Raw genomic sequence first — 13,943 nt, forward strand, 5'->3', positions numbered from 1 at the left:
GGCAGGAAACCAGAGAGCACTGAATGGCAAGTCTACCCTGCTGGAGCATGGGCTGGGAACAAAGTGGCTGCTGGCAGAGGAAGCTCAGAGATGACTCGAGTACACACTATGAAGTCGAACTGAGCCATTTATATTGCCCTCTGATGGAACTGACAATTTACCAACACTGCGGGAAAGCATCAGAGACATTCTTGAGAATAAATGCTCTGGTGATGGCAGGAAAGCAGGAAGAAAAAAGAAAAGGGAACTAAGAGCAGAGGACCTGTGAGGACATTACTGAACAATTTCAGCAGACAGTAGCACAGCAATGGGAAAGAAAAGGAATAATACGAAGAGAATCACAACTAATTAGTATCTCACAGAATGTGGCCCTTACAGAAAAGAGATCACCAGGTTTCTAGCCTGGATGGCAGTTGAGAGAAAGGAATGCAGGGAAGAACATCTGATGATAGGGAGAGCTGCAGAGAGGGAATGAAGGAAAAGGATACCGATGACTTGATGTTTGCTGAGTTTACTTTCCTCAGTCAGCTTCGACGGGTATGTACTGATCCCTTACAATGTGCGGGGAACTGTTCTAACCTGTGTACGTATCAGTGCAGGCTTTTAAGGAGCTTACTTTCTCACAGAGGACAAGAGACAAATACACCTGGTGGTGATGAACATTACGAAGAAAAGCAAAGACAGAAGAGGTGATACAGAGTGTCTGAGGTGAGCACGGATGAAACAACACTTGCACAGAGGCTTAAACAGAATGAGGAGGGGCAGGGCCGGGGATTTAGCTCAGTGGTTTTGCCGCCTGCTGCACAAGCTCAAGGACCCAAGTTCGATCCCCGGTACCAAAAAAAACCAAAAAAAAACTGTCTCCTTTACAGAATGAGGAAGGGCAGAACACCCTGACGGGAAATGACAACGTCAGGTTCAACTCAGTATTAACAAAACCAATGAGCACCACTGAGCAATGGCACCATTCAGTGTCCCACGTACTGAGACAGTGCCACACATATGTCACTTCCTTTAGGCAGGGAGAATATGTTGTCAAAATTTTACAAATAAGGAAAACTGGGCCTAGAAATACTAAATTACCAAATGTATCACTAGTGTTAGCACTGACAGGTGAACCCGTATCTATATGATTTCAAGAGTTTATATCCTGTACAACCCTACTATTTCAGTTTTGGAATTGTTCTTAAATATGCAACTGACATACAAGATCAGGAAGGTAAAGGACAGAACTAAGGGTGTAAAACTTGGAGATGTCAGTATCTCCAGAGACTGGCAGACAAAGATAGGGGGATGAAGAACACAAAGAAGGAACAGAATTGTCATAAAAACCAAGTGAAAAGAGAATTTTTTAAAATGATACTTCTAATGAGACATGATTAGGGGACTTCACTATCAGTAACTCACTTGTAACTACTGTCAAAAGAGTTCGAATGAGGGCTCTGAGGTAGAAGCCAGGCTGCTAGGAGCTGACAAGTGAACCTGAAGAAAAGGACTTGTCACTGTTCTCCCCTTTGAAGCTTTATAATTCTGAACCATGGGAATATATTACCTATGCAAAAACCTTAAATAAAATGTCATGTCTGAAACCACACTGTCACTGAGTCTGTTTTCCACTTCCTCTAGAAACTTCTGGCCTACGGCAGGAGCTAAATACCTATTCCTTGATTGACTGGATAGACGAATGAAAGAAAGGAAGGCTGAAATGTGTAGCCCACGAGGAAATAAAGTTCAGGCCTGGGAATTTACAGAGGGTTAGGAATCACGGAGTGACAGCCAAACAGAGTTGAAATGGCCAGCCAAGGAGAGCAGGCCAGCAGGGAGCCAAGCATAAACAAGGGAAATGGGGGAAAGAGGAGGGAGGCAAGCCACTCCTGTCTTCCTGGACTGTAATTTCACCCAGCACACAACAGCCTCGGAATGCAGCACCAGGTGACCCATCCAGACCACGCCATCACCACTCCCTTCCTCCTCTCTCCCCAAGGCCCCACTCCTATCCACCGCACCCTCACCCCGTGCGCCATGCTCCAATGTCAGGGAACCACTGCACATCATTCTCACTCAATCTTTCCCTCTGCTTACAGCACTCCATTCCACTCCAATCTGCCCATCTGCCTCGAGAGCTCCTATTACCCCTTCACACCTTGCTTGGCTCACCGGAGGCCTCCTCTACAGCTCCCTCGACTTCTCCAGGCAGTCTGAAGCACTCCTCCTCCTCTACTTCTACCTTCTACTCCTTTCTCCTACAGCCTGCTCCTATTTCCTTCAGAATAATGGTCCCACCAATATGTAACTGCCCGTCACCAGATTCTGAACCCTTCTGGAACAGAATTTTGTCCTTTCACCTCTACTCCTGTCCCTGACGCTGCCCCTGACAAACAGTGGGCAAGGAGCCAAGACCTGGCTGATGGAGGAGCACAAGCACAACACTTCAAGGAAAGCTTTTCAAGTCACCTTTTTCCGAGGCCTCAGTTTCTCTCTCCATTCCTTTAATTCTTGGCTGTGTTCCTCATCTAACTCCTTGAGTTTCTGAGTCTCGTGCTCAACCAACAGGTGGCATTTTTCATTCTGAAAGTAAAGTTTAAATTTCAGATAAACTAAGTTTTTTACAAATACAATCATCTTCTAAAATAATAAATTATTTAAATATAAAGACATTACTTAAGTTCAAATTCTCCTCTAAAAAGTGAAGGTTAAGAATTATGAAATAAGTAGTTTCATTTTTGTAAAGTTAGAGCTAGATCCGTTAAAATATCATATGAAAAGAAAAACAGAATTAACTTGGGCCTTTACTTCTTCCTTCTACCATATGGTACCAGAACACAGAATTAGGTGCTATTCTATACCAGAAAATATGCACATGTCTAGGATATCCACACATTATCTATGCTACTCGGAAACTCTAAGCATTTCAGCTTGTGCACTGAACAGGCCACCCACTCCAGCTCAGGTCCAAAAACAGCCCTCTCTATATTTCTTAGAGATAAAAAAATTCCCATATATTTATCACTTTTTTTCAAAAACCTAAAAGAAAATCAACCATGTCCTTCAAAAAGGAAAAGAAATTTTAAATTCAGAATCTGACAAAACTGTCTGCATCATTTTGAAAACTTTCAATCTTGCAAAATATCATTTACTCAATACTGCTTTTGCTTTTTTGGGGGGATGCTTTTTGAAACAGGGTCTCAATATGTAGCCAGGCTGGTCTCCAATTCCCTGCGATCCTCCTGCCTCAGCCTCCCAAGGGCTGGGATTACAGGCATGCACCACCATGCCTGGCTTCAATACACTTTTGAATGACTCCATTTCTGAGGTTATAATTTAGCTTCATGTTTACATTAATCACAGTTATATAAAATATAAATAAAACTGATCTTCATTTTGGTTTTTACAGGAAATACAACCTTTAAATTCCAGCGTTCTCATAAGTAAGCTGCCCTTTCTTTGGACAGCTACTACTTTCTCCACCCCAGCCGCATGAGCTGCCTGCCTCCTACAAGCTTTCTGTCTCCCTTCTGCATCTAACCTGTAGTTGATGCAGTTCTCGGACATTGGCTTCACACTGCAGCTGAAGATCCCGCATCTGATTTTCATGTTTTTGATGCTGGGCCATTCTCTCATTTTTCTGCCTCTTTTCTTCTTGTGCAGCAAACTATAGACAAGAAAAACAAACATAAATTATGGTTAATAAACAAAGTATGAGTAAAGAATTTAACAAAATTTAAAATACAATAAGCTAAAGCTGAAAGTAGTACTATGCTATACTCATCATGACCTAGGGAGGGAAGGGAAAGCAGGAACATAGTACTTCTGATTAAAAATCTTAGTCCTCTAATTAATTGCTTAGTGACCTCAGTTAATCTGTGTGGTATCTGTGACTGTTGAAGTATCACAGTGAGAGCGTGTTTTGACTTAAAAAGCTATTCAAACTGGTGGTGCACACCTGTAATCTAAGCACTCTGGGAAGCTAAGGCAGGAGGATCACTGAATCCAGCCTGGACAACTTAGCAACTCAATGAGACCCTGTCTCAAAGTTTTACAAAAGTGGGTGGGGCTGGCAATGTAGCTCAGTATGAAGGCTCTGGGTTCAACCCCCAGTACCAAAAAAAAAAAACCCAAAACTGTCCAAGCCATGTTATTCCCAGAGCTCAAGATCTGTTTTGGGAGGAGGGTTCTGCCTTCTGTAGGCACGGGCTGGAGAAGACTACACTGGAATGTGCTGTGTGCACTGCCCCAGCCAACAAGAGCTACAGTGAACATCAATACCGAGGTGGCTCTGTTACAATCCGACTCTGTGGCACTTCAAAGTCATTCAGAATCTGAACACTTGGACGAGAGTAATTTGCCTATTTACCTGTTTAATTTTGTCACGGTCCTGATCTGGCGTGGCTGTTGAGTTGATCCTCAAACTTTTCTTAAACATGGCCATTCGAGTCTTGGCTTCACTGCGCTGAATCTTGGGCAGTCTCGCTCTTTCTTGGGTTTGTCGGTTTTTCAGTTCCTCAATGAGCCGTTGATTGTAACGCTGCATTTGTTCTGTTTCCTAGGAATGTGTAAAACACAACCCAGTTGTGCAGATGGAATTTAACACTCAGTGCCCACACATATGTTCAATGGTGTCATTTGTTGATTCCCACAGACACCTGCTCCCTTTTTGCAGTGACAAGCAAAATACTAGGCAAAAGCTAATTTTATGAAAAGAAATTAGTGATGGGTCTTATATTGAAATTCTTTCACTAAGTACAGAGAATCCACATTTTTAAGATACTTGAGCCATAACTGGAGCTAAAACAGCTACCTCTGAGATACAAGATAAAGATTATAATATTCAGTGGTAGGAAACCTATGGCATGTATGTCACAGCTGACTGTTTATTATTGAAAGCTCTAACAGATTTGCCATCACTAATGCAGGTTGTTAAGCACTGCAATTAATCACCTTCCTTGTAAGTTGTAGAAGTTTGCAGTCAGTCATGATCAAGATACAACTAATTAAATTTCATCAAAGAAATTTTAGTATAAAAGACAGGAAATTTTAAAAAATTCATTGTCAAGAAACATAAAAACTCTTTGTAAACTTTAAAATGAACAAAAAAATAAGAAAATTTTCCTTTAACCTTCTCATGGCGCTTAAGAAGCTGATGTCTTTGCATAAAATACTGATCTTTAAGTTGCTGTTTGAGCAGCTGGTGTTTTTCTTGCAAGTGTCTTTCTTCAAGCTCCCAAATGGCAGCTTCTCGAGCTGGAATGAAATAATTTTCAAAATGTCACTTGGCTCTTTTTATTAATGTACTTTGCTCTTCACTTTAATATTTATATAAGTGTTCCATATAATGTAGAAATATCTATTACCACTTTCCATTCTAGTTTATCATCTTATAAACTGGGAATATCCTACCATGAACCCCAAAATTCCATTTTGTACTGTAAAAAAAAAAACGAAGCTAATTTGTAGGGGGAATAAATACTTAAGTTCCATTCCATCATGTAGCTATTAAGCATACCAAATTTTAACTGCAGTTATTCAGACATATTTGTAGTACCAACTGGACAGGAACATGATTTAAGGTGGGTTTGTTTTGTTTTGTTTTGTTTTGAATAACGGTGCTGGGGATCAGCCCATGGCCCTGTGCGTGCTCAGCGCCCGACCTACCACTGAGCCACACTGCAACCTGCTTTAAATATAAGTTTATATTCACTTCCATTGTCACAAAGGAATTCTGCATCTTGCAGTTTCTTAATTTTCGGAATGTTTTTCTTATTTACATAACTTTCCTTATCTTCTCCTTTACCACTCTGGCAAAGGAAAGCATTCAAATAATTTCCAAGGTGTATCTCAGCAATGCTTTGGAGACATCGTCCTATGTGAACATGCTGTGGAATCTCATATACCTCTCATGAGCTGCTGTTTGTTATTCAGGCACTCCCTCTCAATGTTGGCCAACTCTGCCTTCTGTTGTTGGATGATCTTTTTAAGAGAGCCATCTAATTCTTGTTGTTGCTTCTGAACAAAATCTTGTTCCTATTAGATAACCACCAGTTAATAAATATCTGAGCTGTGCATCCATTTATATATATGACCATATATATTTGCACTTAATAAGATTGACTGACTGATTTTGTGATGCTGGGGATCAAGCTCAAGGCATCATGCACGCCAGGCAAGCACTCCACTACTGTGCTCAATCACCACTGGTTAATAAGATTTCTAAACCAAGTTAGGGCTGGGGATTTAGCTCAGTGGTTCTGGTGCCTGCCTCGCAAGTGCAAGTGCAAGGTTCGATTCCCGGTACCAAAAATAAAATAAAATAACCAAGTTTACAAAGTTCACAGGATTTTAAAATCACCAAAACTATATAGTACATATATAATATAAACATATTAGTCATCCAATTCGACTTGAGGAAAAACCTTTATAATACAAAATATTCTAAATTCACTATTAAGAATGATACACACAAAAATGTTTATAGCCCATTCATAATTAAAATGCCCTAGGACATTAGCAGTTTTGAGAAAACAATAAATTTACAACTTATAAAACTATTCATTCCACTATTGCATGACTAGTACAAGAATAAACAGGAAGTACCTTTTAGGAAGAAAAGCAATAATGAGCTCATAAGTAGAGAAGACCTCAGAATTTTACACTCTATTTTGCTAAGTTATAAAGAGTAAGGCAAAAATACCATGACTGCACTAACCAGAGGAAGATAAGACTAGCCTGTGCCTGAATGGAAGAACAATCATTTGAGGATTTAATTAGAAGTAATATATGGCTACACAAATGTAAACTAGAACTACTAGGAATGTTGTAAGTCTACAAACAGGAGTCCTATAATCATGAAATTCTACCAACATGTTTGGAATTTATTAATTCATTCAACAAATACTGAGTACATACAATTTGCCAAATTTATGCTTGCCAGTAAGCATAACTGCATTTATTTGGCATTAAGTAAATTTGGATCTCCCTCCCTTTCTTGGCAGTGATAACAGCTGATTAGCTCAAGAGATTTGCAGATCAATTTAATTGTGGATTTAAAATGTATTGAGATTGAAGCAGCACATCATCTATAATCCCTCCTCTCGTATATCCAAAAGAAGGTCAAAGCCCAAACCCATTTGGAACTACCTGGCCTTGGGCAGAGTTGGAGACAGTCTTGGTCACTATTAGCCTGGTCCTTGGGGGCACTCCAGGGTCTAGCAGGTTCTCAAAACCTCTGCCTGTGACAGTGTCTCTGGAGATAATCGTTTCAGACTGTCATGTTAAAGTAACAGAGTCTGGGCTGGGGATTTAGCTCAGTGGTACCTCACCGGCCTCAAGGTCCTGAGTTTGATCCCCAGTAGACCCCCCCGAAAAAAAGCAACATACAGTCATAAATGTTCCTGTTTTTTCTGCATCACCATTTGTATTTTAGCACAAGTATAAATATATAGTAGAAGAAAACAAAAAGACTAATGAATTGCCTCTATAAAATATACTTACTTGCTTGACTATAGATATCTAGCTTTATCACAGTCAAAAAATTTTAAAGAATATTTAAATTCAACTATTAGAACAGGCTTTTTAAATTTTATTAAACAGATACAAAATCTCCATGCCTATGTTTTAAGAACTTATAACAAATAATGTTGTTCAAGCTTCTTTTTCTGAATGTGTATCTGTGTGTTTATTTATTTACTTGAGACAGGGTTTCCTTGTATAGTTCAGGCTGGCCTAGAACTCACTATGTAGCCCAGGCTGGCCTCAAATTCACGGTGATCCTCCTGCCTCAGCCTCCTGAGTGCTGGGTTATGGGTGTGTACCACCATGCCCAACTTACAGTAAATATTTATAATAAAAATTAAATTTTTTCTCTAATTTCAATTATAAAATTTCTATATGCAAACTTGTTTAATAAACATAACCTACAGATACAGTAAAAAGTTTCTTTTGATCAACATTTTAATCATTGGTTTGCATAAAGAATTTTTTAAAAATATCTTCATGAATAAAAACAATGGATCTAACTTAACTAGTATATAACCTTACATTTAGATGCAAAGAAATTAAATGTGAAAGTACAGAATGAAGTCAATAAATGTGTGAAAATAAAAGGTAAATATAAATCATGCTACTAAAGTCAATGTAATTTCTTATCTACATAAATTTTGGTCAATTACCATAATATATCCATGTCTACATTACCCAAGGTAAGAGTTTAATTCAAAGAAAGCCTTCACTAAGCACTTAGTAAATGCTGGGCACTGTACTAGTTACAGGGTTAATAAAATTAATAAAAAGTTTTACCTTCAAGGAACTCCCAGTGTACTGACCCCCAGCACCAATGGTCTTGAACTGTCAGTCTCTTCCCTTAGCATCCCACTTCAATAGTTCAAACGCACACCACAGAAAACTCAAAGCTCAGAGAAAGGGCCCAGAAACCACACCTCACAATAATGAGCAAAAGGACTACAGAAGTGTGCCCCAAAGCAGCTAATATTTAGGGTGCAGAAGGCTCGAATGGCTGCACAGGAGCAAGTAGAAGTAGTGTTGTGCTGCTCTAGGAAATAAAATAAGGACCAACAGGTAAAAGTCAAGGTAGGCAGGTTTTGTTTTTTGGACTTTTTTGTTTTTTTGAGGCTGGGCCTCACTATATAGTTCACGCTGGCCTTAAACTCATGGTGATCCTCCCACTTTAGCCTCCTGAGTGCTGGGATTACAGGTGTGCATCAACCACACCTGGCACAAGGTAGGCAGTTACAAAGCCAATGTATGGAAGTGGTTCCTAACAATCGGAGTCTGCAAAGAACCCAGCTGCCTCACAGTTAAATAAGTAAGCGGAGTCTGAATAATAACATAGAGATAAATGAATTTTTTATATTAAAGCTAAAATTATCTGACAAATTATTTCCTTACACACTAATATATTTAATTACCTTAAAAGAAATGAAATTTTAGTATTATTGTGTACTCCTTAAATTTTCTAACTTCAAAACCCAAGTATAATACATTCATAATAGAATTTGTAACTAGAAATTACTTTTAAGAACTAAGAGAAATCTTACATTACAAAAAGATTGAGCCAGTTGTATTCACCTTAAAAAAAAGATGGGCTTAATCACTAGAAATTACATAACAGACAACAACAATCAAAAAACTAGTAAGGCCAAGTCATTTTTAAAAAGTCACATGAATTGTAAAAAGAGTGCCCTTTACAAGTACAAACTTAAATTCTGATAAGGAATTTTATTTTATTAATTAAATAACTATAACCATCAAAACTACAACTTTGGGTTCTAGAAAACTATGAAAAGGTTATGATACACTTGGCTATTTATACAGAATTTGATCATTTTAACTCAAAAGATTTACTCAAAAATGGTAATGATCAGAAAAGTGATTGTACTTCGTAATTTCTCCCTTCCATTTAAAAAAAAATCCATGTTTTGCTAATTCATTTAGAAGACTGTAAAAAGAGTGAAACATCTGCCAATAATTTTTTTCAAATCTAATTTTGCCAGAGGGAGAAAAGGAGGAGTTGAAATCAAAGCTGTATTCTATCTACTCCAGTTATGTATCAAACATCACAAACAAAAATTATAAATGAGTTAGTCTCCCCTATGGCAACTGTGAGAAAGAATACAGCCTAGAATTCCAGACTTTAGTTAAAACTATATAGTAACAAGAATAGCAGCTCACTATTCATTATTGACAATTGAATAAATGGGATCTAGAGTTAAAATCACTATTTTATCATGGCTTTTCTGACCACATCCATCATTAAAACATCTACATAAACATAAGCAATCAAAACATCACACAAAGATAAAAATCTAATCACAGCATTCAATTTCTCACATGTGCAAAACTTATAAAATATCATTGGGAAGATATTTTACTTCTCTTTAAAAAGATTAAAGTCTCAAATTAAAATTTGTGATGGGGTAGGTTTAAGAAGAACACTATTTTGAGTGTTCTAGCTCCAGCCCTACCACTAACCCCTTAAAAGGCTTTTGACAGATCACTGAGTCCTCTGTGTCTTGGTTTCTCATCAGTGAAATGGATGTACTCCATCCCCGCATTAGGGGGCTGGCAAAGAAAACCAGATACAAAAGCTTTTGAAGGACGCTGTACCATAAAGTTCGTGCCAGGGTACTAATAGTACCGTCATTACTGACACAATCATCTATTAATTCTCTAGACTTTAGCGAATGAAGGCAACAATGAAAAGGCACATGTGAGTCACAGAAAGAGCAGGTAGGACAGGAGAAGGCATCCTCCCACAGGCACTTGGGACTTACGTCCTGCATTTGGGCGTTGAAGACTGCACAGGATGACAACTGAAAAGACTGAATCATGACCTGAGCAACACCCTGTGGATCAGAATACAGTGCACCTCCCAGGTGAGAATATATCTGAATGACTTTCTGTAAATGTCAAGAATAATTACACAGATGTTTTGTTTCTTGAACCCTAGGTCAAGTCAATTCAATTACTAGAGGGGCCTCTTTCTGATCTGCAGAATGAAAGATTTGAACTCCATCAGTGGTTTCTAAACTCTAGCGTGTTACTGAGTTTAGAACACTCAATAGCAAAACTCCTTTTTAAAAACTCACCAAAAAACTCTGTTTAAAAAACAAAAAAGGGCCAGGGATTTAGCTCAGTGGCACCGCACCAGCCTTGCAAGGGCAAGGTCCTGAATTAGATCTCTGGTACCAAAAAGAAAAAATAAATAAATAAACAAAAAAGTAGTGCTGCTTTAGTTAAAGAAGAACCAGGAGCTCACAGACCCACAGTCCTGGCCCGCTAAACAGCTGCTGGAAGAACAATCTGAAAACCACTGTACTAAGTGTCAAACACATTCTAGCTCTACAACTATACAGCTACTATTAATGAATTCTCCAAAAAAACAGTTTAGACTGTAAAGTTATCAAGTTTTGGTGACTTCATCAAAGGGGTAAACAAATACTTTTGAAATCTGTTAGATTCTAAACTTTCCACTAAATGTTTGTTTTAGTTGGAAAAATGTAGGCCAGCCCCCAAAATTATTTGAAAAATCCTCAGCAAAGACATATCAAAGCACTGAGTCACCGAATTCATCCAACACTAAATTCTCAATCTCAACGCTCAAGTCTGATGTATTACCTTTAGAATTAAAGAAGCCTATACTCCTCTATAAGGCAAGACTATATTGTCATTTATTATCCGGTCTGAAAGCCAAGTTAACCGGGAGTAGAAGTATGGCAAGCAAGGATTTCCTCTGAACTTCTGTCGAGAAGAAATGGCCAACAACCACCAGACGGAGTGCATGAGCATTCAGGCGAGGCGCAGAGTGGGTGGCCTAAACCTGAGAGGCAGTATGTGTGGTGTGTGACGGAATGTGGGGCTAACTTGTCCAGATCAGAGCCCTGGCTCTACCATAAGCAAGCAAGTGACCCTGAGAGTCGCTCGTCCTGCCTGAGCCTGGCTCTCTCACTCTGAAATGGAGCCACATGCTAGCAGTGCGAGCACGTAAAGCTTCAGCACAGCGCTTGGCAGAAAGTAAATGCTGTCGCCTTCAACCAGCAATCCCCACAGCAGGCCTTGCCAAGATGTTTCTCTGGCTCATAGCAAGCCAAAAAAAAAAAAAAAAAAGCAAGGTAATTTTATTCAAATAAGCTAGCTTTATAAATTTTAAATTCTAAGATTATAATTTCCCTATTTTTCATAGAATATTCTCTCCTCCAAAATCACTGTGACAAATAAATGGCAGTTTAAAAATAACTTACTTCACAAAAGAAGTTATGGCAATCTACGTCCTGATCCCTAGTGGTTTTTGTTCTTTCTACATTTTCTCTACAGGTCTATAAAGTCCAAAAGTTTGGATCCACTTTTAAAAATTACATTAAAAGAACAATTCAAAGCAATAATTAATATATATTTCATGTCTCTCCTTCCTTTTCTTGACATTTTTAACTAAAAATTGAACTCATTTCTCTATCTTTGCCTCCAGGATGAATACAAACTTGATGAAAGGATTCACCTTTTTAAGCATAAAAGACCTGTGGAAAAAGTCATGTGGAAATTCTGTCAAAAATACTAATTTACTTTTTTAAAGAAGACACCCCATCTTATGACAAAACCTTACCATAACCTAAAATCAAGTTTAACTCCATGTAAGTAAAAACAGTCTATTCACTTAACTGCTGGATTCTGAATCAAAAAGAAAAATAACATACTTAATATTTAAAATCTAATTTTATTGGTTTTTGAGAAAGGGTCCTGATATGTAGTCCAGGCTAGACTTGAACTCATGGTGATCCTCCTGCCTCAGCCTCTTGAGTGCTGAGATCACAGGCATATGCCATCATGCCCAACCAAAATATGATTTTAAAGTTGCTTATGTTGTCAAGCTTGAAAGTAATGTTTAATGCACCATTTAACATTTTTCTTCTAGTTTCGAACTTTATAGAGAAGTAAGTCTTCTAACAGGCATTCTTTTCCTAAGCACAATTTTTATATACTCACCCCCTACTTTCTATCCTAAAATTTTTCTATTAAACACTAGCATTACTACTTAAAAAAACAACTTCCATCATGATTAAAATTAGACAGCAGTGGGTTTTACATTAACATTTGTTTCTTTCATCTGGAGTCAACTTCCTAAACAATCCACTCACTTTCATATTAGCAACAACATCACCGATAGTGTGAATTTAGCACTAAAAGAAAGACCCTGGGACTCTCTGAATGGGGGAAAAGTCATCACAGAATAACTACAGTTAAAAGTCGACCCTTTCAGCCAGGTCTACTGAGCTGTGAGACAGTGTTGTTCTGTGTTTAGTAGCGTGAGCTGCTGCTGTTACCTGAACGCGCTGGCTTTGTGCAAGCTCCTCTCTCCTGCGTTTCATGAGCTCTTTTCTCAGATCTTTGGGTGCTTTCTCCACTTCATTTAAAACCTACAGTGTATAAGCATGCAGGAAGGGGATAATGCTTTCTCCACAGCAAGCATTTATGTGAGCAGACAAGCTACCAGTCAAGTATTAACGCTGTTTCATAAAAGTTCCTTTCAACATGCATTAGCGTGTTAGTTTGGTGAAAAAGAATAAAAGGATAGAGCATGCTTAATTTCAGAGCAGAAAGGGACACCACGCACATAAAGGTTAATTAGCTGCTTAGTTAACTCTATGTATTTTCTCTTAAAGTGACAAAGGCAATCATTGAAGGGTTACTTGCAGCACTAATGGTGAACTAAAGGTGATAAACTCAACTGACCTTGAAAGACCATAAAATTATATTCACATTGTTTAAAACAGGGAACATAAGAAAAACTAATGCCACTTATAAAAGTGCCAACTTTTATAACTGGCTTGATAATACCAAAGAAATAATTCTACATGAAATCCATTTAATGAGACAGGAAAAAAGGAAAAAAGAAAAACAGAAAGGAAGCCTTAGAATTTGCAAAGGAGAAACAAATGGGTACTAAATTTTTTCCATAAAACACACCTTTTTATACAGTGTGATAAAAATGAATGTGTCTGATGATTTTTTGTAGATGAAAATAACATTCTCCTTTGCTGACAATTTAAGCCATGCTTGTCAGCTTTCAAGTCAGCAGTATAAACACTTTAAAATTGAATAAACTCTGATTTATTATGCCAGACATACTATAAAGTTCCTTCTCTTAATCATTTCAAAATCCTAGATATGAAATCCATCTACAATAGATCTATAATCCAACTATGAAAAACAATCATCTGTTTACAAGTAGAAGCACCAAAAGAAACCAGATTCCAAATCACCACATGCCATCGATGGTCAGAAAGACTGATTCCAATTTCATATAGTGTATTTAAAATTTCCCATCAGTAATCTCTCATGAAACCAAATCACCAATAAAAGAAAGAGACTCCCCAAATGCAAGAAGTTTAGCAATAAAGAAAAAATACATAATTACTTGAAATATGCATAACATG

General features: G+C 38.0%; 1 protein-coding gene across 3 annotated transcripts in view; it reads right to left on the bottom strand.

Moving 5' to 3' along the window:
• Slk (STE20 like kinase) overlaps positions 1 to 13,943 on the bottom strand; it is a 65,625-nt gene that overhangs the window by 2,556 nt on the left and 49,126 nt on the right. For 2 of the 3 annotated variants that reach the window (XM_004866495.4, XM_021245659.2), the window contains 6 exons: positions 12,831 to 12,923; positions 5,892 to 6,021; positions 5,117 to 5,241; positions 4,355 to 4,543; positions 3,527 to 3,652; positions 2,455 to 2,568 (listed from right to left, as the gene is read on the bottom strand). In XM_004866495.4, coding sequence (XP_004866552.1) covers positions 2,455 to 2,568; positions 3,527 to 3,652; positions 4,355 to 4,543; positions 5,117 to 5,241; positions 5,892 to 6,021; positions 12,831 to 12,923 — 777 coding nt within the window. The remainder of the gene's footprint in view (positions 1 to 2,454; positions 2,569 to 3,526; positions 3,653 to 4,354; positions 4,544 to 5,116; positions 5,242 to 5,891; positions 6,022 to 12,830; positions 12,924 to 13,943) is intronic. The other variant, XM_004866496.4, reaches the window with a different exon arrangement.

The sequence above is a fragment of the Heterocephalus glaber genome, unplaced genomic scaffold (genome assembly GCF_053883595.1).
Source record: "Heterocephalus glaber isolate CG9 unplaced genomic scaffold, H.glaber_assembly_v1.0 deba00001498, whole genome shotgun sequence".
Lineage (NCBI taxonomy): Eukaryota > Metazoa > Chordata > Mammalia > Rodentia > Bathyergidae > Heterocephalus > Heterocephalus glaber.